Source organism: Oryctolagus cuniculus, chromosome 7 (assembly GCF_964237555.1).
Source record: "Oryctolagus cuniculus chromosome 7, mOryCun1.1, whole genome shotgun sequence".
Taxonomy (NCBI): Eukaryota; Metazoa; Chordata; class Mammalia; order Lagomorpha; family Leporidae; genus Oryctolagus; species Oryctolagus cuniculus.
In genome coordinates, this window is record NC_091438.1 from 145,483,047 (window position 1) to 145,510,128 (window position 27,082).

General features: G+C 53.1%; 1 protein-coding gene across 11 annotated transcripts; it reads left to right on the forward strand.

The window, feature by feature from the left end:
• Positions 1-27,082, forward strand: STMN1 (stathmin 1). Of its 11 annotated transcripts, none has more exons than XM_002716107.5 (5): positions 1-265; positions 23,282-23,353; positions 23,816-23,988; positions 26,013-26,204; positions 26,572-27,082. In XM_002716107.5, the coding sequence occupies exons 1-5, from the start codon at positions 211-213 to the stop codon at positions 26,641-26,643; spliced, it is 564 nt and encodes a 187-aa protein (XP_002716153.3). In that variant the 5' UTR covers positions 1-210; the 3' UTR covers positions 26,644-27,082. The 11 variants fall into 11 exon arrangements, with proteins under 11 accessions (XP_002716153.3, XP_069935151.1, XP_008264142.1 ...); XM_051856870.2 differs by lacking the exon at positions 1-265 and adding an exon at positions 19,582-19,713; XM_070079055.1 differs by lacking the exon at positions 1-265 and adding an exon at positions 21,148-21,249.

Genomic DNA, 27,082 nt, shown 5'->3' on the forward strand with positions numbered 1-27,082 from the left:
GACCTCCCTGCATGTGACTAAGTGGCCTGTTCCTGCAGCCCGGAGCAGCCCAGGAGAGAGATGGGGCCTTCGAAACACACATCACCGGTGATTCCAGGGCCATTGTGTGTGAGGCTGTTCGTCCTCTTCCCCAGAGATGACACTTTCTGGGGACAGAAGAGTTGACTCCTCCCTCTGGCCCTGTCTGCTGCTCTGTGCAGTGGCTTGAGGATGCCATCCCGGGCTCCCGGCTTCCGGAAAGACAGGTTGAAAACCCAGCTACAAGGTAAGCTCCAGGGCCTAGACCTTAGCAAATCAGTCTTTTGGCCTGGTTGCCATGGAGACAGACAGGCAGCAGCTGCTGGGGAAGAGGAATCAGCAGCTCCACCGCCATCTAGGATTCGGGGCGGCGGTGGGGGCACTGGGCACCGCCCTTCCCCCAGATACAGAGGCCCCCCGTATGGCCCCCGATGCCCAGGCTCCCGGGATCTTGCGAGATGCCAGTCGCAAAGTGGGACAGTGGCAGTGCGGCATCCTGAGAGCCCAGGCTCCTGCTGGCAGGCCAGCGCCCTCCCCAGCACACCCACCGCAGCTGCCTGCTGCCCAGCTCTTGCCGCAATCAGATCCTGCAGCGCTGAGCTCCTGGGTCCCGGGCAGGCTCCCCAGCGGCCCCCTCGGAGAGGATGAGTCAGGAGAGGTGAATCCTGGTGTGGTGGCCACCAGAGGCCAATTTGGCTCCGTGTTCTGTCGCTGTCCCTCTGGAAAACCTGACAGAGGCCGCCGTGGCCAGCCATTGTCTAGGAAGGGAGCTTGAGGCTGAGCCCAGAGGGGCATCCGCAAATTATGGTGTCTATTCTTCCCTCATTGGATGCTACACTGATACCATTAATTTGTGGCTTCACGGCTGTGCTGCCCGGCTGGCCGCCCTCCAAGCCCTGGCCTCCCAGGCCTGGTAGAAACGGTCTTTGGCTCGACTCCTCCCACTGCTTATCTCTGGAAACTGAAGGTGGGAGAAGGGGCCTGGGATCCAGGTCGCCTGAGTCCACTTTCCCAGCACAGAGACCAGAAGGTTTCGTCTCAGCCTCTCGGTTTCATGCTCCTTGGTAAGAGGAGAAACGAGGCTGGTGTTATCTGGGGCCCTGAGTTCCTGCGCTTTGGATGTGAGCAGGGTCCTTACGTAAGAGAACAGAGACCCAGTGTGGAGGCGAGGGGGCGGGGTGCAGGAAAACAGAGGCTGCTGCCGCCACCCAGCCGGGGCTTCTGGCGTTGCTGTTGTCCACGTGTGGGTGTGATCAAAGTGAAAAGTCAATGGCAAAGAATATAAAGGAAATGGGGCCACCGACCTGGCACTCAAAAGCCAATCCCTCTTCACTGGCAGGAACCACTGAGAACTTCCTTGCCAGGCTTTTCAGATCTGCTCTCCATGCTTACGCTTCCCCTCCTACAGCATCGTCGTTTTAACCACACAAATGACAGAACGAGACACCACAGACAGCCGCAGCCAACACAGGGCTCCCCGATCTAGTCCCTGCCCCAGGCCACTGCTGCAAGTGGGTTAGTTTCCTGCAACACAGACACAGTTTCAGTTTTCCTTTCTTTAGCGTCAGTGCAATCATAACCTCCACACTTCTTTGCGAGTTGCTTTTCCCACGATAGTAATAATGCATATAGTTTCCCTTGGGAGTAGACCTACCCCTCTCTCCCTAATTGCTCCTTAGTGTTCGGTATTGTGAGGGTCCTATAACTTACGTGATCTCCTCCAATGGACACTCGAGTCATTCGCAATATGCTGCTGTTAATAATAATAATGCTTATACAGCTACTTATGCAAGGTTTATTTCTAGAAGTAGAAATTTTGCATTAACGTGTCTGTATATTTTTAGTTTCTCTAAATACCATGAAGATCTATTTTTAAGTGTTTTTTTTTAATTATCCAAGACATAGATGCTCATTGCAAAGGAACTGGAACGTATAGAAAGCTAAGGAAGGGCAAAAATCAGGGGCAGGCATTGTGGCACAGTGGTCACGCTCACCTGGGTCACGCGGGGGTGCCTGCATCCCCTGCCAGAGTGCCTGGGCTCGAGTATCGCTCAGCTTCCAATCCAACCGCCTGCTAATGCACACCCTCGGAGGCAGCAGGTGATGGCGCAAGTACATGGGCTCCCTGACACCCACGTGGGAGAGAGAGACGGAGCTCCGCCCCGCCCCGCCCACCCTGGCTGTTGCAGGCATCCAGGGAGTGAACCAGCTGATGGAAGATTTCTCTCTGTCTGTCTCTGTCACTCTGCCTGTCATGTAGATGACAATGTAAAACAACAACAAAATTGCTCAGTCTCTCCACCCAGCAGCCAAGACTGTTTACTTTCTGGCATATTTTACTCTAATTATTTTTATGCCGCTATTGTTACAGCAATCAGGTCATACTGCATAGAAGATTTAATATTGAGGCTGGCGGGGGCCGGCGCCGTGGCTCACTTGGTTAATCCTCCACCTGCGGTGCCGGTATCCCCTATGGGTGCCGGGTTCTAGTCCCGGTTGCTCCTCTTCCAGTCCAGCTCTCTGCTCTGGCCCGGAAGGGCAGTGGAGGATGGCCCAAGTGCTTGGGCCCTGCACCCGCATGGGAGACCAGGAGGAAGCACCTGGCTCCTGGTTTCAGATCGGCGCAGCGCCAGCCGTAGCAGCCATTTGGGGAGTGAACCAACGGAAAGGAAGACCTTTCTCTCTGTCTCTCTCTCACTGTCTAACTCTGCCTGTCAAATAAAAAAAATATTGAGGCTGGCCCTGTGGCACAGTGGGTTAAAGCCCCCTCAGCCCATGAGGGTGCAAGTTCTAGCCCTGGCTGCTCCACTTCCCATCCAGCTGCCTGTTAATGTGCCTGGGAAAGCAGTGGAAGATGGCCCGAGTGCTTGGATCCCTGAACCTGCATGGGAGACTCAGAAGAAGCTCCTGGCTCTGGCTTCGGATCAGCTCAGCTCCACTATTGTAGCCATGTGGAGAGTGAACCAGTGTATGAAAGACCTCTCCCTGTCTCTACCTCGCTCTGTAACTCTGTCTTTCAAATAAATAAATCTTTTAAAAAATTTTATCTATGAGCATTTTCCTACATCACTAATTTTTTTTTTAGATTTATTTATTTGTTTGAAAGACACAGTTACATAGAGAGAGGAAAGAGAGAGAGAGAGATCTTCCATCCATCCACTGGTTCACTCCCCTAATGGCCACAATGACTAGGGCTTAGTCAGGCTAAAGCCAGGAACCAGGAGCCAGGAGGCAGGAGCTTCACGTGGGTGCAGGGGCCCAAGCACTTGGACCACCTTCCTGCTTTCCCATTAGTAGGGAGCTGGATAGGAAATGGAGCTGCCAACACTTGAACAGGCAGCCATATGGGATGCCGGCATTGCAGACAGTGGCTAAACCCGTTATGCCATGGTGCCGGCCCCAACACTAAAATATCTTTATTTATTTTTAAAGATTTATTTATTTATTTATTAAAGAGTTACACAGAGAGAGGAGAGGCAGAGAGAGAGAGAGAGAGAGAGAGAGAGAGAGAGAGGTCTTCCATACGATGGTTCACTCTCCAATTGGCTGCAATGGCCAGAGCTGTGCTGATCCAAAGCCAGGAGCCATGAGCCAGGAGCCTCCTCCGGGTCTCCCACGCGGGTGCAGGGGCCCAAGGACTTGGGCCATCTTCCACTGCTTTCCCAGGCCATAGCAGAGAGCTAGATTGGAAGGGGAACAGCCGGAACTCGAACCAGTGCCTATATGGGATGCTGGCACTTCAGGCCAGGGCATTAACCCGCTGCGCCACAGCACCAGCCCCTAAAATATTTTTATAAACACCTTTATACTCTTTCATGATAAATTTTTTGAAGATTTATTTATTTGAAAGGCAGAGTTACTGAGAGGCAGAGGCAGAGAGAGAAAGAGAGGTCTTCCATCTGCTAATTCACTCCCCAATTGGCTTCAACAGCCAGAGCTGGGCTGATCCAAAACCAGGAGCCAGGAGCTTCTTCCAGGTTTCCCACACGGGTGCAGGGGTCTAAGGACTTGGGCCATCTTCTATTGCTTTCCCAGGCCACAGCAGAGAGCTGGATCGGAAGTGGAGCAGCCAGATCTCTAACCAGCGCCCATATGGGATGCCAGCACGGCAGGCGGTGGCTTTACCCACTATACCACAGCGCCGGACCCTCATGATGGATATTATATGTACATAATTGTTTTTGTCTGCCCCTCTATTGCTGGATTTTTATGTTGCCAGCTTAACCTGCTGTGCCACAACACCAGCCCCTAAGTCTGAGTTGTACACATGACCAAGCTCCAGGTATGAAAGGGCGCACCGTGAAGCATGTCCTTCTCTGCACTGCTTCTTCAGCAGTGGCTCTCCTCCCATTCTCTTCTTGTGTGTGTTTCTTATGGGGCGAAAAACAGAGACACACTGTGTATATCTTTATCTCTTCATTTTTTCATTTGGAAATAGCCCATCAGATACATACTTTTGCACTTTTTAAAAAATTATTGATTTGAAAAGCAGAGTTACAGAGAGGGTGAGACTGAGAGAGATCAATCTTCCATCCCCTGGTTCACTCCCCAAATGACCTAAACGGTTGGGTCTGCCCCAGCCATACCAGGAGCCTGAAACTCCCCTGGGTCTCCCACATGGGTGCAGGTGCCCGAGTACCTAGGGCATGTCCGGCTGCCTCCCTAGGTGCACTAGCAGGGAACTGGCTCCCAAGCGGAGCAGCCAGGGCTGGAACCAGGGCTCATACGGGACGCTGGTGTTGGGGGCAGCCCCTTTTCTCTCGTTCACTTCATATCCCTGGATGGTTGCCCCATGCGTAAGATGCCTCCTGTTCTACCACGTTGCCAGGAGCTCCTTTAAATGGGCGTGCCCTGGTTGAGCCCGTCACTTCTATGGACACATCTCACATGAGCAGGGGCTGTATTCCAGCCGTGCTGTTTTGTCACCTGCTCGTGGCCTGACAGGGCCGGGTCCCAGGGACAGTCGTTTTAGAGCCCCATTAGAGGGCTGGAGTCGGCTTCTGCACTCCTGCCACAAACGTCCTGGGCAGCTGCCTCCCCTGCTCACCTGCCCCACCCTCACTGCACTTGCACTCTTCCCACTGATCGCCCAAAGGACAGCGCACACACAGCACAGCCCTGTTCCCAGAGCTTGTTCACAGTCTCCCCACCGCCCCCCAAAAAAAGGATCCGTGAAAGATGGACAAAATTGAGCAGTTCGTTTTTGAAAGCCTTTTTTGTAATAATTTTTTTTTAAATTAAAGACCCAGAGTCCGGTAGAATCTCCTACTCTTGCGGGTGTGTCGGAGTGGCCTTGGCACACGGCTGGCCCTGTCCAGGCCTGCAGGGTCTCCGCACTGTCGCGAGGACGAGCCACGGGAGACCCTTAGGAGGGCCCTGGCGCTCGGCGAGGGCTCCCAGGGTGGCAGCCTCGGGCACGCGCTTGCCCGGGGTCGGAGGAAGGGGAAGGGGAAGGCTGGCTGGGCGGGGCGGCGGCTTTGTTCTCGCGCTCCGGTTCTCCCCGGCCCTTTCCTGCGGGAACAGCACAACGGAAAACTGGCCCCCAGCTCCCTCGGGGAAGCGTCCCGGCCGGATAGGCCTCGGGGGTCTGCGGTCGACCCCCTCCTCGCCGGCACCCAGCGCAGCTGGAGGACAGAGCCCGTCGGGGGCGCCAGCAGCTCCGTCCCCGCCTGCGAGTGCGGGGTGCTGCCGTTCGTACTCGTTTCCGATTCGGCTCCGTTGTGCAAAGCCCACGGCCACGGGTCCCCAGTGGGCGCGGCAGAGGCGCGCAGGACGTCCCGGGTGCGCGGGCCGCTCGAGCCACCTGCCTGGCGGGACCCGCGCGTTCTCTGCGGCGCTCGCGCCCTCGCAGCCGGAGGCTCCACCCGCGCGCCGCAGGGAGGTGTGGCCGCGGCGGGTGCGGAGTGCCGGGTGTTGGGGTCGCGCCGGCTCCTCTGCGGGGATTCAGGACGGCGCTGGGGGCTCTGCACCTCCGCAGCTCGGGAGAGCCCTGGCTTCCGCCGTTATCCTAGTGCAAGAGGTGCTGCGGGAGACGCCATTGCGGCTCCCACCTGATCCAGGGCCCGCGCGCCGCCGTGCGAGGTGCAGGTCGGGGGCGAGCGAGAGTGGGGCGGGGGCGCGCCGCGCACGCGGCCATTTTCTGGCGGCATCGGCAGTCATTTCCACTCGTGGCGTGGTCACCATGTTGGGGATTTCGGCCGTTCCCTCCCCGCCCACCAGCAGCGCACTCTTTCCTGGCTGTTCCAGCGAGAACGCACGCGGACGGTGCTGTGCGGGCGGAGACGGCGCCACGGGGAGCAGCTGACCTGGTCCCGAACCTCACCCGCTGCGAGCCTCAGCCCCAAGCCCGTCTTTACATCTCTTAATTCTGCCTTTCAAATACATAATTAAAAAAAAAAAAAAAAACTCTCTTAAAAAAACCTCAACGATGCTGGGAAGGACTGAAACCCGGCTGTGGCCGGCGCTGCAGAGCAGGTGCATCCCTCCATTTGCCCCTGTCTAGAAAAACTGAACACAGAACCAGTGCCTGCCTGTCGTGTTCACGGCTTCCACCCGCCAGACGCGCTTGCCCCTGTCCTCAGGGGTGCTGTGCATCGCAGGACCCTCGCCTCACAGCCCCGCCGGAGACGGGCGCAGTCGGAGGGAGTCAGCTCCGTCTGGAGGCGCGGGGTCGGGATAAAGCTCAAATGCTTGAAGGAAAAGCAGAAGGATGCGGGGATAATGCGCACAACATAATGCAATTTGCGCCAGCGCATCCAACAGCACCGTGGATTTTCTATGGTTGTAGTCAAGCATATGTAAAGCATTCCTTAAAAGACTGAAGACCCACTCCTAGCCCACAAGTGCAGCCGTCTCTGGGGAGGCGGAGGTGACAGGGAGTGTCAGCTTTCTTTGTGATACACTGCAGTGCGTTCGTTGTAAGCTAAGAACATTTTAGCTCTATAATCATAAAGAAAATCCTGGAAAAAAATTAGGAGTAATTGTTATTTTCTGTGTGTGTATTGTTTTGGCTTGTGTATGTGTGTGTGCGTTTAAATAAAGGCTTTCATGTCATTGTGGGTTTGTTTTCTTTTTAAGATTTATTCATTGGGGTGGCCCATGGCACAGTAGGTTAATCCTCCACCTGCCGCACCCACATCCCCTATGGGTGCCGGGTTCTAGTCTCAGCTGCTCCTCTTCTGATCCAGCTCTCTGCTGTGGCCTGGGAAAGCAGTGGAAGATGCCCCAGGCGCTTGGGCCCCTGCACCCGAGTGGGATCCTGGCTTTGAATTGGCCCAGCTCCTGTCATTGCAGCCATATGGGGAGTGAACCGGCAGATGGAAGGGTTTTCTCTCTGTGTCTCCCTCACTGTCTGTAACTCTACCTTTCAAATAAATAAATAAAAATCTTGAAAAAAAAAAAAAGAGGGTAAGGGTCCGGTGCTGTGGTATAGCGGGTAAAGCTGCTGCCTGCAGTGCTGTAATCCCATTTATTTTTTAAAGGGAATGTTCAGCAAATAGGAGGAAAAGCGGAAGCAGGTAGCATCCTGGAAGCCAGGTGAACCAAGCGGTTCCAGGTCAGCTGTGGCCGGGATGAGGGACTTTGGATTTGGCGCTGGGTTCTACAGTGTGTACCAGCAGTTCATGGGTGATCCTGACCAGGCAGCGCCCATACCATGGTGGGAACAAGAGCCCTCACAAAGAGGGTGTAAAGAGAAAGGCTAGAGATAAGTTGGAGACAGCAGCAAAGAGTGTAGTTAAACAGAGAGCAGAGGAACGGGGGCTCTGGAAGGGGGAAGAGGCGCCTGCGGGTTTAAGGTGGAGTGGATTGCAGCACGTGTCTATGTGGACAGCAAAGGTCTGGTTGCAAGGGAAACACTGATGCACGGGGCCTTCGGTACAAGGACGCGTTCCCAGGTGCTTTCTGTGCCACTGTCCCTGCCCATCTTCATCTCTGCTTCCACGTGTTGGCTACTGCCTCTTCTCCTCTCCCATTTCTCTTCTTTGTGTTCTTTTTTAAGATTTATTTATTTATTTGAAAGAGCTACAGAGAAAGAGAGGGAGAGACAGAGCGGGAGTAATTGGGGGAGATCTCTCATCCACTGGTTCACTCCCCAGATGGCAACAGCCGGAGCTGGGCTTGTCTGAAGCCAGGAGCCAGGAGCTTCCTCCACGTCTCAGGGCCCAAGCACTTGGGCCATCTTCCACTGCTTTCCCAGGCCATTAGCAGGGAGCAGGATGGGAAGTGGAGCAGGCGGGACTCATGTGGGATGTCCATGTGGGATGCCGGTGCGGCAGGTGGTGTCTTTACCCACTGCCCTAGAGTGCCAGCTCCTGCCCTCTCCTCTTGCAGTGAGCACTGCAGCTGGCCTTGCCTCTGAGCATGCAGTACAGCGAATCCTGCTTCTAGGGTGGAGTTTATCAGATGATCTTGACCTTCCTTCACACAAAAACACTGCTGTCTCAGGCCACCAGTGAGAATGCATTGAACCCCACGGGACCCGGGACCTCTCCTGCCTGTTGTCACACTGCCACCAACGTGTTGTCCCTTGTCTTTGGTGTGGAGCTGTGACCCAACTGGACTGTAAGGACCTTGAGGACAGGGACTTCACATGATGCGTCTTTGGGTCCCTCATGACACTTAATTGGATGATGTGTAGAGAGCTTTTCTTTAATCAGCATTTACTGAGTACCCACTGTGCACCGGGGGCTGTGCTAAGTACTCCAGATGGATAGTTCCTACCTTCAAAGAGCCGTGGTCCAGACAGGAGGCAGACCTGTAATGAAATCATAGCAAATGGGCAGTTAAGTGCTATTCTAGGGGAATGAAGTCTGCACTTAAGGAAAGAAAAAGTTAACTCTGTTTAGCAGCGACCAGGGAAGGCTTCACAGAGCAGGTGGCAATGAGAGGGCATGCTAAGATGGACAGGAGTTTCTGGGTGGACTGGAAGGGAGAAAGCATTGCAGACAGAGCGAGCCTGCAGAAGCACAGAGGCGCACAGCAAGGTGGCACACTGGGGGAAGGGCAGGTCCTTGGACGAGGCGGTGCAGCGTGCAGGGCGTGGCAGGAGCAGTGGGACAATCTCTGGAGAGACGGGCAAAGGTCAGATTGTGGAGGCATTGGGGCCCTGCGAGGAGTTGACTTCATTTTTTTAAGTTTTATTTTTATTTATCTGAAAGACAAAGCAACAGATAGAAAGAGAGAGATTTCCGTACGCTGGTTCACTCCCCAAATGTTCACAACAGCTGTGGTTAAGCCAAGATGAAGCCAGAAGCCTGGAATCCATCCAGGTCTCCCATGTGGGTGGGAGGCACCCATGAACTTGAGCTTTTACCTATTTGCTGCCTCCCAGGTGCACATTAGCAGGACGCTCGACTGTCCCTAGGAGGGCCTAACTGCTGCGCACACCCAGGAATTGCCCTTGCATCCGTAGGTACTGGAGTAAGGTGAAGGACCGGATCTGAGTTTCAGAGAGAACCTTGTGATACAAGGGGACCAAAAAGGCTGACTTGCCTACATTGAATGGGATGCCAATGTTTGAAATTATCAGGAGGCTTCAGCTGCCCCTCGCCACATCAGCATCCTGTATCTGAGTACGGGTTCGAGTCCTAGCTGCTCCACTTCCCATCCAGTTGCTGCTAATCCATCTGGGAAGACGGTCCCAGGCTCATGGTTTCAGCCTAACTCAGCCCTTGTTATTGTGGACATTTGGAAAGTGAACAGGTGGATGGAAGATCTCTGTCTCTCTCCCTGTCTCTCTCTCTCTCTCTCCTCTCTCTCTCTCTCCCCAACTCTGCCTTTCAAATAGGTAAATGAATAAATCTTTTTTTAATAACTTCAATAGTTCTTTTTTTAAGTTTTTGGTTTTTTTTTTTAATTTATTTGAGAGGTAGAGTTACAGACAGTGAGAGAGAGAGAGAGAGAGACTGAGAGAAAGCTCTTCCATCCACTAGTTCACGCCCCTAACGGCCGTAATGGCCAGAGCTGAACTAGTCTAAAGCCAGGAGCCAGGAGTTTCTTCCTGATCTCCCACGTGGGTGCAGGGGCTCAAGGACTTGGGCCATCTTCTACTGCTGTCCCAGGCCATAGCAGAGAGCTGGATCGGAAGAGGAGCAGCCGAGACTAGAACTGTCGCCCATATGGGATGCCAGCACTGCAGGCGGAGGATTAACCTACTACACCACAGCGCCAGCCCCTAAATGAATACATCTTTAAAAGAATACACTATCCAGCGCTTTCACAAGAAAATTCTACATTCTGTAGCCACACACTGTCGGAGGACAGCCAGCAGCCAAGGCTGAGCGGAAGTTCTCTGTCGAGGATTGAGCTGTGACCCCCTAAAGGATGTGCAAGTGTTCACCCCTGTGAATGCGACCTGGTGAGGGGCTGATGCTGTGAGCATCCCACATGGGAGTGCCGGTTGAGTCTTGGCTGCTCTGCTTGCCATCCAACTTTCTGCTAATGCATTGGGAAGTCCGCACATGATGTCCCAGATGCTTGGGTCCCTGCCACCCGTGTGAGGGACCTGGATGGAGTTCCAGTTTCCTTACGTCAACCTGGCCCAGCACTGGCTGTTGCAGGCATTTGGGGAATGAACCAGCAGATGGAAGTGCTCTCTTGCTCTCTCATGGTCCTCCTCTCTCCCCTCTTCTGTCACTCTGCCTTTCGGACAAATAAATAAATCTTTAAAAAAGAAAATGGAGCCAGTGTTGTAGCTGCAGCCTGCCATGCCAGCATCCTATATGGGTGCCAGTTTGTGTCCTGGCTGCTCCACTTCCAACTCAGCTCCCTACTAATGGCCCAGGCAAAGCAGTGAAAGATCTTCGGCCACCCATGTGGGACACTGGGATTAAGCTCCTGGTTCGTGGCTTCAGCCTGGCTCAGACCAGGCTGTTGCAGCCATCTAAGGAGTGAATCAGTGCATGGAAGCGCTCTGTGTGTGTGTGTGTCTGTGTGTGCATCCCTCTCTCTGTAACACTGACTTTCAAATAAATAAATCTTAAAAAAAATAAATTTTAAAAGCTGTGGCCTTGGGGAAGTGGTTGGCTTGGACCAGGCTGCTTGGATTGGAGCCCCCTCGATGGACACAGTGGCTCTATAAGGAGAGATCACGTAAGCACGTGTGCTTCCTGTCTCTCTCTGCTTCCTGGCTTGCCCCGTTCTTCTTCCTCCCACGTGCACCTGCTGTGGCCAGCCTCATCAGACAACGGGGCTGCTTGATCTTGTGCTGTGAGCCTCCAAAACCATGAGCTCAGGTGAACCTGCTCCTTCACAAATAGCTCCTCTGGCTAATGCAACTCTCATTCTCCTGCTTAGATGGGGCCTGCTGTCTCGGGTTTGCTACAGTCCCCTCTAGGGCTGCCCCTTCCCGGGCTCCTCTACAGGGATTGGAGTTGGGAATGGAGTGGGGGGAAGGGCAGACTGAAGACTACTTAGGGGCTGGAGCACTCACCCTGCTGCCTACTAACTGCTGCAAGGGCTTCGCTCAAAGAGCTCTATTAGCACGAAGCCCCTCGGGTCTATAAATCAACCCTGAGTTCCAAGGACGCACCTGCTCTTCTCCCCTCCCCCACCCCCGTGCTTCCTCTTGCACAGTATCCCCCACTCCTCGCAGCCACCCCAGCTCCTGGCTTGAATTCCTCGCAGTGTAGACTTTCACCCCACCTTGGAATGAGTGTGACTTCAGCAGCCTTGGTGTCGGCTTCCTGTGACAGCTGTAACCTCCGTTCTCACTGAATTGCTGGCATTGCTGATAAATACCAAGTGCTTGGAAGCTTTGTGAGTGATGGAAACTGTGCCCGTTCCAGAGAATGCCAAAATGGGCTAGAGAACGGCTCTGAATTTTTTTGTTTATTTTAAAGATTTAATTATTTATTCAAAAGGCAGAGTCGCGGAGAGGGAGGGACACAAAGAGGTTTTCTGGTTCACTCCCCAAATGGCCGCAGTGGCCAGGACCGGGCCAGGCCGAAACCCAGAGCCAGAAGCTTCATCCTGGTCTCCCTTGAGGGTGGCAGGGGCCCCAGCACTTAGGCCGTCTTATGCTGCTTTCCCAGAAGCACTAGCAGCGAGCTGGAACGGAAGTAGAACAGGGCCGGCGCTGTGGCGCAGTAGGTTAAAGCCCTGGCCTGAAGCACAGGCATCCCATATGGGCACCAGTTCTAGTCCTGGCTGCTCCTCTTCTGACCCAGCTCTCTGCTACGGCCTGGGAAAGCAGTAGAGATGGCCCCAGTCGTTGGGCCCCTGCACCCACGTGGGAGACCCAGAAGAAGCTCCTGGCTCCTGGCTTCGGATTGGTGCAGCTCTGGCCATTGCGGCCAATTGGGGAGTGAACCAGCAGATGGAAGACTTCTCTCTCTGTCTCTACCCCTCTCTGTAACTCCTCAGATCGGACATCTTTCAACTCTGACACGGTCCTGTGTTCAGCTCCAGAGATGACTGGCCAGAAATGTAATGGCTGGAAGAAATAAGCAGTCCTTCCTGCCCCAAGCTTGGGCCCACAGAAGCCCATACACATGGTAGACCAGACATAAAATGAAAACCATCCTCCCGGCCCTACTTACGAGAACCGACCCCTGGGAAGCTCCAGAGCCCTGCAGAGGGCGGAAGTCAACGCCACCAGCCCCTGGCCATTTTCCCGGCTCACATTTTAATTGGGAAAGATTGGTGGGAGGAAACAGTAGGAAGCAATTAACCCGGGGTCTGCGCTGTGGCGCAGCAGGTCAAGCCACCACCTGCAATGCTGGCATCCAGTACCGGAATGCTCATTTGAGTCTAGGCCGCTCTGCTTCTAATCCAACTCCCTGCTCCTGGGCCTGGGAAAGCAGCTAAAGGTGGCCCAAGTGCTTGGGCGCCTGCCACCCATGTGGGAGATTGGGATGGAATTCTGGGCTCCTAGCTTTGGCCTGATCCAGCCCCAGCTGATGCGGCCATCCTGGGGCGTGAACCGGCAGATAGAAGATCTCCTCTCTCACTGTTTGTCTCTCCTCTCTCTGTCACTCTGCTTTTCTTTTCTTTTCTTTTTTTTTTTTGTTTAAAATGTTTGTTTATTTATTTATTTATTTATTTTATTTGACAGGTAGAGTTATAGACAGTGAGAGAGACAGAGAAAGGTCTTCCTTCTGTTGGTTCACCCCCCAAATGATCGCTGCGGCCGGATCTACACCGATCCGAAGCCAGGAGTCAGGTGCCTCTCCTGGTCTCCCATGTGGGTGTAGGGCCCAAGCACTTGGGCCATCCTCCACTGCCCTCCCAGGGCACAGCAGAGAGCTGGACTGGAAGAGGAGCAACTGGGACTAGAACCGGCACCCACATGGGATGCCGGTGCCACAGGCGGAGGATTAACCAAGTGAGCCACAATGCCGGCCCCTGTCACTCTGCTTTTCAAATACATAAAGAAATGAAATAGGGGCCGGCGCTTTGGTGCAGCAGGTTAAAGCCCTGGTCTGCAGTGCTGGCATCCCATATGGGCACCGGTTTGAGTCCTGGCTGCTCTACTTCTGATCCAGCTCTCTGCTATGGCCTGGGATAGCAGAAGATGGCCCAAATCCTTGGGCCCCTGCACCCATGTGGGAGACCCGGAAGAGGCTCCTGTCTTCAGATCAGCTCAGCTCCAACCATTGTGGTCATTTGGGGAGTGAACCAGTGGATGGAAAACCTCTCTCTCTGGCTCTGCCTCTCTCTGTAACTCTGTCTTTCAAATAAGTAAAATAAATCTTTCTTAAAAAGAGAAAATATACATACAAATAAATGAATAAATATTTTTAAAACTCTGCCTTTCAAATAAAAAGATCTTTTTAAAAGATAGAATAAATGAACAAATCCAGTTCCTCCCTGAAGGAAATGTCGCTGGCTAAGGAGACAAGACACAGCTCGAAAGCTGGTGTCCTGATTAGATCTTGGAACACAGAAAGGACCAGTGGAAAATAGGGGTGGGGGCAGGGATGCAGTTAGCCGTTCGGTATTGTGCCAGTGTTAATGTCTTAGTCTGGACAAATGGACAGTGAGTGCAAAATTAAAGTTTGGAAACAGAATATGTTTTTAAAAAGAAAAGAAAGAAAGATTATTGGAATAGCACTTTTCAAATTTCGACTGGACCAGACAGCAGAATACAATATGGGATCTGGGTGTCCCAAGCTGCAGCTGAACCCACTGCACCCCAATGCTTGCCCCTAAATATAATTTGTTGTGATTAATAAAAGTAATGCACTTTTACTTGAAGAAATTTGGAGAATCTAGAATAGTACAAAGAAGAAAACCAAATTCAATTGGTAATAGTTTGGTGCATTTTCTCCATTATATCTTGTTGCTCGTTGAACCCATATAGTACACACAGATGGCTAGCTTTCATCATCTCATTTAGCATAATTTCACAAGCCTTTCCCCCATCTCATCAGAGAAGAATCTTAAAGCAGGAAGAGAGGTCTTTTAGTGCCCCTCCCTCCTGACGCCAGACTCCTAAGTCACTGTTCCTGAAGGTGGCTCTCATTCCAGCTCCCTGCTTATGTCCCTGGGAAAGCAGCAGATGATACCACCCACGTGGGAGACCTGGATGGAGCTCCAGGCTCCAGGTTTTGGTTTAGTACAGCCCCAGCTGCTGTAGCCATTTGGAGAGTGAACTAGTGGATGGAAGATCTGTGTGTGTGTGCGTGTGTGTGTGCGTGTAACTCTGCCTGTCAAATAAGCAAAAAAAATCTTTTGGGGCAAACGCTTTCGCATAGCAGGTTAAGCTGCCAACTGCAATGCCAGCATATCATATAAGTGCTGGTTGGATTCCAGGCTGCTCCACTTCCAATCCAGCGCCCTGCTAATGTGCCTGGGAAAGCAGTGGAAGATGACCCAAGTGCTTGGGCCCCTGCACCCACATGAGAGACCTGGAAGAAGCTCCTGGCTCCTGGCTTCTACCTCCCCCAGCACCAGCTTTTGTGATCATTTGGGGAGTAAACCAATGGATGGAAGATCCCTTTTTCTCTCTTTCTCTCACTCTCTCTGCAATGCTGCCCTTCAAATATATTTTAATTTTTTTTAAAAAAAGGGGACTTGAGTTATTAGGGAGACCACTTAACTAGAGGATGGTCTAGAAGGGGTGCCCCAGGTTCCAGGTGGGCTCATCTCTGTACCCCAGGGGACTCCCTGCCAGTGTGAGGGACACAGCCAGATTAGGGTTGGGGCAAGGACCCCACTTGGCACATCCTCCAAGGAAGGTACTGTCTCTCTGTGCCTCAGTTTCCTTCAGGGTGACCAACTTACGCAGGCTGGCCCAGGACCCTGCCTCCTAGAGGAAGTTTTCAGCCCCAGGCAACCAAAACAGTGGGTCACCTGCACTTCCTCTTCTTTACAATTAGTCTATTAATATCTCTGAAGAGTGTCACGAGGGCTGAGTGAGTAAATGTGTGTGGAACGTTAGTGTTGGTCACGTGATAAGCATCCTGTGTTAGCTATTATCACTGGGAAGGTTCCATTTTACTGGAAAATACTAAATTTTTTACTTAGGTGAGAAAGAAAGGAGAGTTGAGTCTCAGTGAAGATTTAAACCTGGAGGGTATGGGGCAGGCATTTATTTGGCGCAGTGGTGAAAACATCATACTAGAGTGCATGGTTCCAGTCCTGGCTCCTCTGCTTTCAGTGCCAGCTTCCTGCTAATGCACACCCCGGGAGGCAGCAGGTGGCTCAAGGACTTGGGTTCTTGTCACCCACGTGGGAGACCTGCGTGGAGGCTCCAGGCTTCTGGCTTCAGCCTTGCCCAGCCTTGGCTGTTGTGAGCATTTGGGGAGTTGGGGAGATGGGAGACCTCTTCATCTGTCTCTGTCTCTCACTCTGCCTTTCAAATAAATTCAATAAATTAAAATCAAAAAAAAAAAAAAGAAGGGCAAGAGTCTAGCAGAGCCACTGGCTGAAAGGGGAACCCCGATGTGGTTGGCGGGCAGTGGCTGGTTCAGTGTGTATCAGTTGTCCCCATTAGAGGAATTGTTAGAAAAAATTACAGACTCCAGTAAGAGGGTAAGGGTCAGAAGGTAGAATGAGCAGACCGGTCAGGGGCAGGGCATTTAGACCCCCATACCACTCACATGTATGAGACATGCGTTTTCCTGTAGGTATTGACCTGGAAATGCCACTGATTTTCAGACATATCATTATGTTATGTTCCACCAAGAAAAATGCTACCAATAATAGGACATGCCACTTCCTATCAGGCCCAAGTGTCTCCAAAAGTACAAAACCGTGGTGGTGGTGGGGGGAGGTCTGCATCAAATACAAGGCAATGTCGGGCATCACGGAGAGGAAGGGAGAGAGCCTGCCTTCAAAGAGCCAATGCCGTGGTGACACCAGCACAGACTTCCATCCCTAGACTGACTCAGCCAAGTGCCACTGTGCGGGCCCCAGAGCTGCTCTGACGTCAGCAGCTGCTATTAACACAGATGGGATTGACAGCCACGTCTTTCCTGGGATTTCTGGTCCTCCCCCTCTTTTCCCCAATGCCTGAAATATCTAGAGACACAGCCTTTCAAATCGTTTTTGAATGAACTGAAATCATGAATTAAAACACCACCTGGTGAGCGTCGCGTTGGTACAACTCCCAGGGCATGCAATTTGGCATTATCCAAATTTCTAACGTTTGCCTTGGATCCCGCAATGCCAAGGGTAGACTCGCACCTTGCAGGTGTACTCAACCACACGGGAAATGTCATAGGTCCAAGGTAATTCATGACAGCATTCTCTGAAATAGTAAATCACCGGGAATAACCCACGAGCCAGGACATTCATTCCACGGACACCAGAGCAAGGAAATGCTGGATGGGAGTTCTGGAGAAGATCCCTGGCATGCAGCGTTAGGGGGAAACTGCTAAGCACAGAACAGTTACAGAGGGTACCAGTTGGATTAAAAACATAAAAATAAAAAGGAGGGGTAGGAATGGGTATGTAGATGTGGTTGGTTAGCCCAGCAGTCAAGATGCCCATCCCCCCACATCTGAGTGCCTGGGTTTGTCTCCTGGCTCAGGTCTCCAGCTTCCTGCTAACGTAGATCCTGGGAAGCGGCGGTGATGGCTCTAGGATACAGGAAACTGACTGTGATGATTATGGAGAGATATGTGTGGGGGAGAGGCAGGTGGAGAACTTGGCGGATAGGAATAGAGAATGGAGAATGGAGGAGGATTGTTTTCCCCTACGATTTATTTAAGTATTTGTAAGGCAGAGTTACAAAGAGAGAGAGAGACAGAGAGAGAGAGAGAGATCTTCCATCTGCTGATTTACTCCCTAAAGAGCTGCAATGGCCAGGTCTTGGCTAGATTGCAGTCAGGAGCCAAGAATTCCATCTGAGTCATCTTCCACTGCTTTCCCAGGTGCATGAGCAGGGAGCTGGACCAGAAGTGCAGAGGCTGGGACTCGAACCCAGCACTGAGGGGGAAGCCAGCATCGCAGGTGGTGGCTTACCCTGCTTCGCCGCCACATCAGCCCCCATACTTTGTTTTTAAACCATGTGAGTGTGTTATTTATTCAAAAGGTTAAATTTGTTAAATTTTTAAAAATACCACATGGGAAGAATTAACCCAGTGACTACAACTCTCAATAAAAGGTGAAAGTCTAGGGGTCGGAGCGGTGGCATAGTAGGTTAAGCTCCTGCCTGCAACACTGGCATCCCGTTTGGTCGCCAGTTGGAGTCCCAGCTGCTCCACTTCTGAACCTGCTTTCCACTAATGGCCTGGGAAGGCATCAGAGGATGGCCCAAGCGATTGGGGCCGCTGCACTCACCTGGTAGACCTGTAGGAAGCTCCTGGCTTCAGATCGGCCCAGCTCCAGCCATTGCGGCCATCTGGGCAGTGAACCAGTGGATGGAAGACCTCTCTCTCTCTTTCTCTCTCTGTCTCCCACTGTCTGTAACTCTGCATCTCAGATAAATAAATAAATCTTTAAAAAAAGTAATAAAAGGTGAAAGTCTAATATTCATTCGTTTATTCACTCAATACCCTGTAGTAATCCAGAAACTTCTCTAGCAATGAGAGTTAACAACTGTTCAGGGCTCACAACATGCCCGGCGTGGTGCCGAGTGTTTTCATATGCACTATCTCATTTAATCCTTCCCACCCGGCTGCGTGCAGATGTCTAGTGTCACCCAAGAGGAAGCTGAGCGCAAGAGAGGTTGTTTCATGCCTAACGTTTTCTGCAAATGTCCAGGACCCACCATCCTGGGCCTGCCCCTGTGCAGGGTGCTAGGGACACCAAGACATGGACAGCACCCCTGCGCTCTAGGACCCAGTGGTTTAGTGAGGGAGACAGAAATCACAGATCCTCCGATCAGCTTTGAACAAGGGAAGGGAGGTTTAGAGCTCAGGACCTGAGGAGCGCAGGGAACAAAGCACCAGAGGAGCTGGGGACAAGGAGACAGCCTCTCCCACGACACCCTTGTGCAAGGACAGGCCCTGTGAGCAGCAGGGGACCTCGCTGGCGCCTACGTGGGAGACAAGTGCTGCAGCCTGAGAACCAACAATGAACAAAGGCCGCCCGGTGCTCCCTTGGAATCAGGGAGATCTGACAACAACCCAAGCCGTTTGATCAGTGTAGACATCCCTTCTGGACTTGGAAGCCTGAATCGCTCTTCTTCCGCTGTCTACACAGATCGAATGAGCTGGAGGACTGCCACAGCTCGATGCACTGCGTGCTAATCCACAGTCCCAGCCAGCTCCGCGGCAACCCGACCGACCGAGCCATCTGAGCAGAGGCAAAAATAATTCTCCTGGGCAGAGAGAGACAGTCTCAAGCTGTGAGCGTTAACTCCTTGCTGGCGCTTCAGCAGGGAGTGGGTCTGCAAGTGGCTTTAGGAAGCTTTTGAGAAGGGAGAGTCTGCACCCCCAAGGTGAAGTGGCAACGGCACCCCCAAGGTGAAGTGGCAACGCGGTCTTCCCTCCTCAACAACCCCAGCCCTTCCCGGCCCAGGGTCTCTGGGGAGGATGCTTCAAAAAGTTCATGGGAGAAAACGAACGTATGAATTTAGGGGCAGGTGCTTGGGCTAGCAGGCTGTAGAGACACCTGCGTTCCCCAATCACAGTATCCCAGTTCCAGCTCCTGACTCCAGTTCCTTGCTAACGCAGATGGTGGGGAGGCAGCGGTGATGTCTTAAGTCCCTGGGTTCCTGCTCCCCACGTGGGAAACCTGGACGCAGCTGCTGGCTCCTGGCTTTGGCCACAGCCCACACTGGCCATTGTGGGCATTTAGGGAGTGAACCAGCAGGTAGGAGCTCTCTCTGTCTCTCTTTCTTTATGTCTCCAATTAAAAAAAAAAAGAACTTTTAAAGTATGAGTTTATTTTGGTGCCAGAAATTTTTTGAAATCTGTGCAGTTTTTTCATAATATGAATTTTCTCCATCTTATGAAAAAAATTTTTTTGCATCAGAAAGTGTTTTGCACCAAAATGAGTTCACATTTTAAATTCCATTTTCCATGAACATTTTGAAGTACCCTCATGTGTGAACACCCAAAAGAGTGGCCCGTGGATAGCGAGGGTCTGGTCTGGCTCGCAGAAAGGCCACCCCACCCTTAAGAACAGGGAACATCCCACCTCACAAACATCTCTTTACTCCTAGAACATTCCAAGGGGCTCCTGCCCCCACCAAGCCCCTCTGTCCTCAAGCACCAGTGAAATCCTCATCACAGACTCATAGGGCCAGGCATCTAACAGCAACACCAGCGCCAAGCAGCATGGCTAGAAAAGATGAAAACCTATGTGAGTTCTAACATCTCCGTTCCTGGCTGTGGTTTCCATGGAAATAGACATCTGCTCTGGGGAGAAAGGAAAGGTGGGGGGAGTGGTGTCAGTGCTTTAAAATAATCAGTGTTTTGAAAGGTTAATTCTGCTCCCCTGTCACAACATGAATAGTCAGAAATGTGAGATTTTTGTGTGGCAACTTCGTGTGTCTAAAAAAACATCCCTGTGCATCCACTGGGTGAGCCCTCCGACCGACCGGGAAGACTTCAGGACAGAAGGCGGGGTCCAGGCATAATGGGCCCGCATGGCCGTGACTCCCGCACTCGCGGTGCCTGCTGATCTGCCACCTTTTAGCAAGGTCTTATCCCACCCCTCTCTAGCCTTTTAAGTAATTTCTCAGGTCCCACTCACAAAACCGACAGACACACCTGGCCAAGTTTGATCAAGAGGGGCTGAGAATCGGAACCACTCCCACTCACAGACTAAGCGGAAACCCCCTCCCATTGGCTGGGGAGGGGCTGACCCCCACACAAGGGCGATTGAAAATACAGCTCAGGCAATGGCCAAGTTGCTAATTGTCTGCTTTGTGTGGTGTCTGCTCCCCGTGTGGTGGTTTTTCATTGTCCCTGGCACCTATTAATGGTGCTTTATCTCCGGCACATCCCTAGTGACTAGCTGGCTGTGGAAGTCGCTTTAAATTAAGACTTCTAGGGCGTTGGTCCCATTTGCCTCTGGGTTTGGGGAGACACAACCCATGAATAAAACACAGGTGTCTTGCTTAGGCTCCCAAGGACACGACCATCATCAAGGAGAGAAGGAGTCCAATAACTGTGTACATTTTTTGCCCCCCCCCCCTTTTTTTTTTTTTTTGCCTTTCTGTAGGAAAATAGAGGCGGCTCTTGTTGTAGAGGGGTGAGGGCTCGGTTCATTCTAAGATAGCCGGGGTCAGACCAGTTTCCCTGTGCCTCTGCTCTGACTCTGTTCCCCGCAGGCCGGAGCACCGGCGACCTTGAGCTTCTTTTGTTTTGAATCTCAAAAAGAGCCCCATACAGCTCCGGGAAGCACGTGCTCCAAGAACAAAGCCAGCACATAAACGCAGTCTGTGGGGTCGAGAACTGCTGTGGCTCTTCTTTCCCGGTCCCCGGCCAAAGGCTTGGCACAACAGATGGAGGGTGCCTGCGAGCCGAGGGGCTTTGTTCCACCCCAGATCAAATTCCCGAGCCCGCACGCCGTTCCGCACCGGTCCGGGTGCTGGGGATGAGGGCGAGGGCGCGCCCAGTGAGGGAGGGGCCGCGCCCGGGACCCGTCAGCGCTGTCCGGGTTAGGGATTACAGGTGACACGCCGGTGTCTACCCGGGACAGGGCGCCGGAGGCAGTGGGACACGCCAGGGAGCGAAGCCGCACTGTCCTGTTACAGGGGCTCGGGCGTCCGGGGCGACGGTGCGGGGCTGGGGTTCACCAGAAGGGACACCGCTGTGTCCGAGTGCTGCCCTTGGGGCAATGCGGGGCACGTGGCTCGACAGAGGCGGAGTCCGGACGGCCACCGTCCCAGAGGTAGGGAGGGACCCCCGGCCCCGCCCTGCCCCGCCCTTCTCCTAGAGACAGGGCACTTGGTTCGGACCCCGGCCCGGGGGCCGCCGCAACGCACTCCCCCGCGGTGAGACAGCCTCCCCAGCCCCTAGTTCACACCTGGGGCGGCCCCCTGAGCGCCCCCCACCCCTCGCATTGTCTCCCTGCCCCTCCAGCCCGGACTACGCTTCCCGAGGTGCTCCAGGGTCCCGGGGGGCGGCGCCCACTCGCCGGCGGGGGAGGGGCCGGCACGTGCCGCCCCTCGCAGCCAATGCGGAGCCCTGCGGGGAAGTCACGTGCCGCTGTTTGGCGCTTTTGTGCGCGCCCAGGTCTGTTGGTGCTCAGAGTGTGGCCAGGCGGCTCGGACTGAGCAGGTGGGTGTGGGGCTCCCGGAGCCGCCGGCGGCGGCGGCGGCCGCGGGCTGAGCCCGGCGAGAGGGACGCGGCGGGCGGGAGGGGCCGCGCCGGAGCAGCCGCCCCCTGCTGGAAGGCGGCGGGCGGGGCCGCGGCCTCGGAGGGGCTGGAGGGCGGGGGTCGCAGCGCTTTGTGTGCGGCTCGGGCGGAGCCTCGGCTTTGTCCCCGCTCCCTGGGGGCGCGGCTGTCGTGGGGAGGGGGCGCGGCCAGCCGGGGGAGCTCCCGGCATCAGCTCGGGGGTGCCATCCAGGAGACAATAGGGGGCGTGGGCCCTCGTTTTCCTCCTTCCTTCTGCCCCCTCCCTCTCTCCCCCTGCGGGCGCTGCCCCTCTGGGGTCCCCATTGTCGGGAGGGGAGGGGCGGCGCCTCTAGGGAGCTGCGGACTGCGGGCGGCCAGAGGCGCGTCCCCTGCCCGCGGCGACCCGTGTGGGGGACTGAGGGGCGGCGCCCCGCCAAGGCTCTCCAGCCCTCGCGGCCAAGGGTGCAGACAGCGCGCGGGGCGGCAGACCGGGGACTGGGGCGACGGGAGGAGGCGGTGAGCCGGCGGCGGAGGTGTCGGGCCAACTGTTCCCGCCGCCTGCCCCACCCGCCGTGCTGCGGCTGAGGTGGCGGCGGCCTCGAGGTGTTTTTGGCGGGAGTTGGGGGGGGCGTCCGCGCGCGGCGAGCCCGGGAGGGGCGGAGTTACCCGGATTGGACCGTTAGCCACGCCCACCCCTCCCCTTCCCACGCGCGCGGGCTCTAGGGTGTTGGGAGTTCGCGGAGATTCGAAAAGGCGCGGGGAGGAAGGGGGCGGGGCCCGGGGCCGGAGTGCAGGGCGTGCTCTGATTGGCCGGGCGCGGCCCTGCGTCCCCGCCCGGCCGGGGCCACGCCCATGCCGGGTCCCGGGCTCTGCGGCGCCGAGGCGATTTCGCCGCCCGTGACTTGGGAACCCGTGGTCCTGTGTTTTCGGTGATCGCGTGGGGTCTTGCAAAAATCGTGACTTTAAAAAAGTCAACAAAGGGTGTAGGATTTTTCGTGACATATGGCAGCAAATGTGGTAACTTAGAACCCAGAGGTTGCTGAAATTTCATTTTGCCCGCTGTTGGGCAGGTAGCTGAGACGTCACGAACAATAGGCGCTCCACATTATTGGTGGATCCCAGCCTGGGCGTTTTGTCATCCACCCTGGCAGACGCAGACAAAGCAGGGCGGGTGTCGGTGCGCACAATGCGCGGTCGGCAGTGATAAGATGGCTCCGGGCTCGCCCCGCGAGTGGCATTTGAATGTTCTCGGCTTGGGGCTCGGGGTGGGGGGTGGTGGATTCCTCAACCTTGCCCCTTCACCTCTTCTAATTTTAAGAAATCCAAGTGTTGTTTTTTGAAAGAGCAATCTCCATTAACTGGATTTTCTGCAACCAGTGTTTTGTTCTTCGATTCAGATTTCCCAGTGTGCTGCAGTATTTGATCGATTTTGCTCGTTCTCTTCCCTGATTCATGATGTCTTATTTAATTGCACGTAGTGATTTTTCTGCCACTGATTTATGTGGAGGTGGTGTGAGGTTCCTTTGTGTGGGTGACCTAGGGAAATGCAAAGAAACTGATGGCATGCTTCTGCACATCGTTTTCAGGGCTTCCCTCACCACCGGATTCTGTAGCGTACACTGCCAGTCTCTTGTCTTCCTTCACCATGGCGTCTTCTGGTAGGTGACGTGCTTAGATAAGCTGAAATTGTGATGAGTAGGCGGCTCAGGTTAAGTCTTGAATTTGGCACTTGTGTTTTGGTCTTCTCGAAAATCCAATTCATATATAGGAGGATAAAAGAAAAAATGATCTCTCACTTGAATGTACTAAGGACTCATGACTGTTTCATTATTAGATGATTTGGCTTGGTCCAAAGCAAAATCGTGGTGTTAGCACGAGTCTTTCTTTTGTTCATGAGAGTGATGTCAAACACTGATGTCTCAGAATAGTGACTTAGTCCACGCATGTTGAGCTTTGTTTCCTGGGAGGTGGCGTTTAAGTAACAGTTTCTTGCCTGCAGGCATATCATCTTCATCAGCCTTAATTCTATCATTTAGTTGCCTTGGTTTTTAGAAAATTAGAGGACAGTTGATTTGGAGACACCCGTTTTTCTCAATTGTCGTACATATGATCAACTGCAGATATTCAGGTGAAAGAACTGGAGAAGCGTGCTTCGGGCCAGGCTTTTGAGCTGATTCTCAGCCCTCGGTCAAAAGAATCTGTCCCGGATTTCCCCCTTTCCCCTCCGAAGAAGAAGGATCTTTCCCTGGAGGAGATTCAGAAGAAATTAGAAGCTGCTGAAGAAAGACGCAAGGTAAACATCACAATTCGCAGACAACAAGGTGTTGATAATGAAATGGGGCAGATTTGTTTGATTTCCATAATAGGAGGAAACAGTTGTAGGTACACCGACATCGCTGGAAATCAACGGTGCCAGTGGCTGGCAGAGAGCAGCATCCATTGTTTGCTGAGCTGCTGTGTTGTGCCAGCCCTGCACTAACTCAGCGATCCTGTGGGGCAGACGCTGTCCCAGGCAGGCAGGCTGGAAGACTGGGAATGTTTTCCTCAGGTCACACAGGTGGTGTGGGGACCAGATGCAAGCCACTTTGGCATGAACCGCAGCTCATGCCTCCTGTGCTTGTCTTTGCAAAACGGCAGATGTTTGGCAGGTGATTGTCTCTGGTTTTGTTTTGTGAAAGCTATACAATAGAAACGTTTTAAATTGCTGATAATATGGTTGTGCTGCTCAACTGGTTTGCAAGTTCTTTTATCTAAGCCATTCTGTTATCAAGTAGCCGTCTTTAAAAACAACTAGTCAGAAAAATCAACAAGTACTAATATCCTTACTGTAGAAAAATTGGGAAACTCAGTGTTTATAAATGGAAATTAAAAATATTTTATTATCCCACTTCCCAGAAATAAGCCTTGTTGGTGTTTTGGTACATGTTCTGCCTGTCAACATTATTCTCTTTAAGAATTGTATACAGGGGTGGTCTTTGGGGACAGTGGTTAAGATGCCCAAGTGCCTGGGTTTGAGTCCTGGCTGCACTTCTGATTCCAGTTTCCTGCTAATGGACACGCTGGAAACAGCAGGTGAAAGTTCAAGTCCTTTGGGCCCTGCCGCCCACAGAGGGGACCAGGATGGAGTCACCTCCTGGCTTTGCCTGGGCCAGCCAGCCCTGGCTGATGGAGCCATCTGAGGAGTGAACCAGCAGATGGAAAATCTCTGGCTGTGTCTGACTTTCAAATAAAATGAAAAAGAGATATTAGTAAATGAAATTACATAAATTGTCAGTCTCCCTCTTCCCAACAGCCCTTATTGGGATAGGTGGGTTTAATTTTGAAGTTGGAAACTAAGGCACAAAAAGGTGAAGTGTCGATCTGCCCCGCATCGGCACGGCTGGTCTGATTTGCAGAGCGCTGTGCACGCACACAGGCAGTCCCCTTGCTAAGCTGCTGTAGCATGTGCCCTGTCCCTTTCGGTGCCACCTGGCCTGTGTGTGCCCTGACCCACTGTCAGCACTGGGAATCTTTCCCCAGGAAGAGTGGCAGGGTTTGCACTGCTGTGTCGTCTCTGCCCACCCTTCTCCGTGCCTGGCGTTCGTGGAGTAGGAGGAAGCAATGTCATCGTAGGCTGCGCGGGGGGGGTTCTTCAGAAGCCGACAATGGCCTCTGGTTCCTGGCTGGTGTGTCACATGCTGACTGGCTGAGAACAGGGATTTGGCAGGGCAGGGCTGGCCGAGCCAGGGGCAGGTGCTTTGTAGTTGCCCCTCAAGCCATCGCTGCCCCACGCACCCACTCTGTGACAGCAAGCTCTTCCCAGCCTGGGGTGTTTGCTTCTCACAGTAGAAATCCTGGTTTACACAGTAATTTGGGGCTTAGTTTTAAATTTTCTGTCACTCATTGTGGGGCAGTGGGAGGAGGGTATGTGTACATATCTATCAGTTCTGGCTAAAATTTCTGCAGGGAGGTGATTTCTTTGGGTAGCCTTTGAAGTTAACAACCAGAATGCTTCACAGCGATGTTGCCATTCCTAAGGGAACAGTTATTGGAGTCATCAGGATTCCATGAAGCAGTAGATCTTGGGAGGATGTCTTAATAATTGGGCATGAAATCACTGAACAAATATGGGCAGTTTTCCAAAGTAAATACAAACACTAGCAGAAATGATTTTTGCGGTATTTATGATAGGGAAAATTCAGGTGCTAACCTCAGCATTAGTTAAAGGAACTGTATTCTCGCTCTGTCTCTCCAGTCTCCCTGATAAGCAGTTTCTCTGTCACTTAACCAGTGCTGCTCCATGCACTGCCGAGCCTAGCCTGTTACACTTTCTTCCAGTCCCATGAAGCCGAGGTCTTGAAGCAGCTTGCCGAGAAACGGGAGCACGAGAAAGAAGTGCTGCAGAAAGCGATAGAAGAGAACAACAACTTCAGCAAAATGGCGGAAGAGAAACTGACCCACAAGATGGAAGCTAACAAAGAGAACCGGGAGGCCCAGATGGCTGCCAAGCTGGAGCGTTTGCGAGAGAAGGTGGGTTTCCTGCTTGGTAGAGGGCGCAGGAGCCCGAGGTCGATGCGTCAGTGCTCGCCTGGACTGCCTGCGTTGATCAAAGGTGCTTGGTGTCTCTGTCATCAGTCGAAGGCTTGACCCCTGGAGGAGTCTGATTTTCAGGGGGAGTCTTGAGTGCCTCCCAGCGTAGCTGCACGTCCCCGGGAAGAGCGGTCGGAGGCTTAGTTTCCAGGTTGCACAAGGTCTGCAGGAGGTTCACAGATGATGATGTCAGGACTCCAACCGTGCGATGCCCGCGGCCTGTACAGTGTGGGCTGGGGCTGGGGCGGTGGGTGTGACCGGACCTGACAGGCTTTGTGGTTTGATTGACGACCCCGTTTCTTTTCAGGATAAGCACATTGAGGAAGTGCGGAAGAACAAAGAATCCAAAGACCCCGCTGATGAGACTGAAGCTGACTAAGTTCTGAGAATTGACTTTCTCCCCTTCCCCTTCCTAAATATCCAAAGACTGTACTGGCCAGTGTCGTTTCATTTGTTCCCTCCTGACAAATACCCTAGCAGCTGATGTAGGACTGTATAGGTAGACCCGACCGTAAGATGTTGTTTTAGGGGCTAAGGGGAGAAACTGAAAGTGTTTGACTCTTTTTCTAAAGTGTTGGTCTTTCTAATGTAGCTATTTTTCTTGCATCTTTCCTACTTCAGTACACTCGTGTACTGGGTTAATGGCTAGTACTGTATTGGCTCTGTGAAAACATGTTTGTGAAAAGAGTATGTAGTGGCTCCTTCCGAACCGTTAGATGCTGATTATCTGTTCACTTTTCAATCCCAATTCTGTCCCTATCTTACCAGATGCTACTGTACTTGAATGGTTAATAAAACTGCACAGTGCTGTTGGTGGC

What these genes read in the sequence shown, in the direction of transcription:
- STMN1 (XM_002716107.5), top strand. Translation starts at nt 211, where the DNA reads ATGCCATCCCGGGCTCCCGGCTTCCGGAAAGACAGGTTGAAAACCCAG. An exon ending in CTTCACCATGGCGTCTTCTG is followed by an intron (nt 23,354 to 23,815) that starts GTAGGTGACGTG and finishes GATCAACTGCAG; the next exon opens with ATATTCAGGTGAAAGAACTG. An exon ending in CTGCTGAAGAAAGACGCAAG is followed by an intron (nt 23,989 to 26,012) that starts GTAAACATCACA and finishes ACTTTCTTCCAG; the next exon opens with TCCCATGAAGCCGAGGTCTT.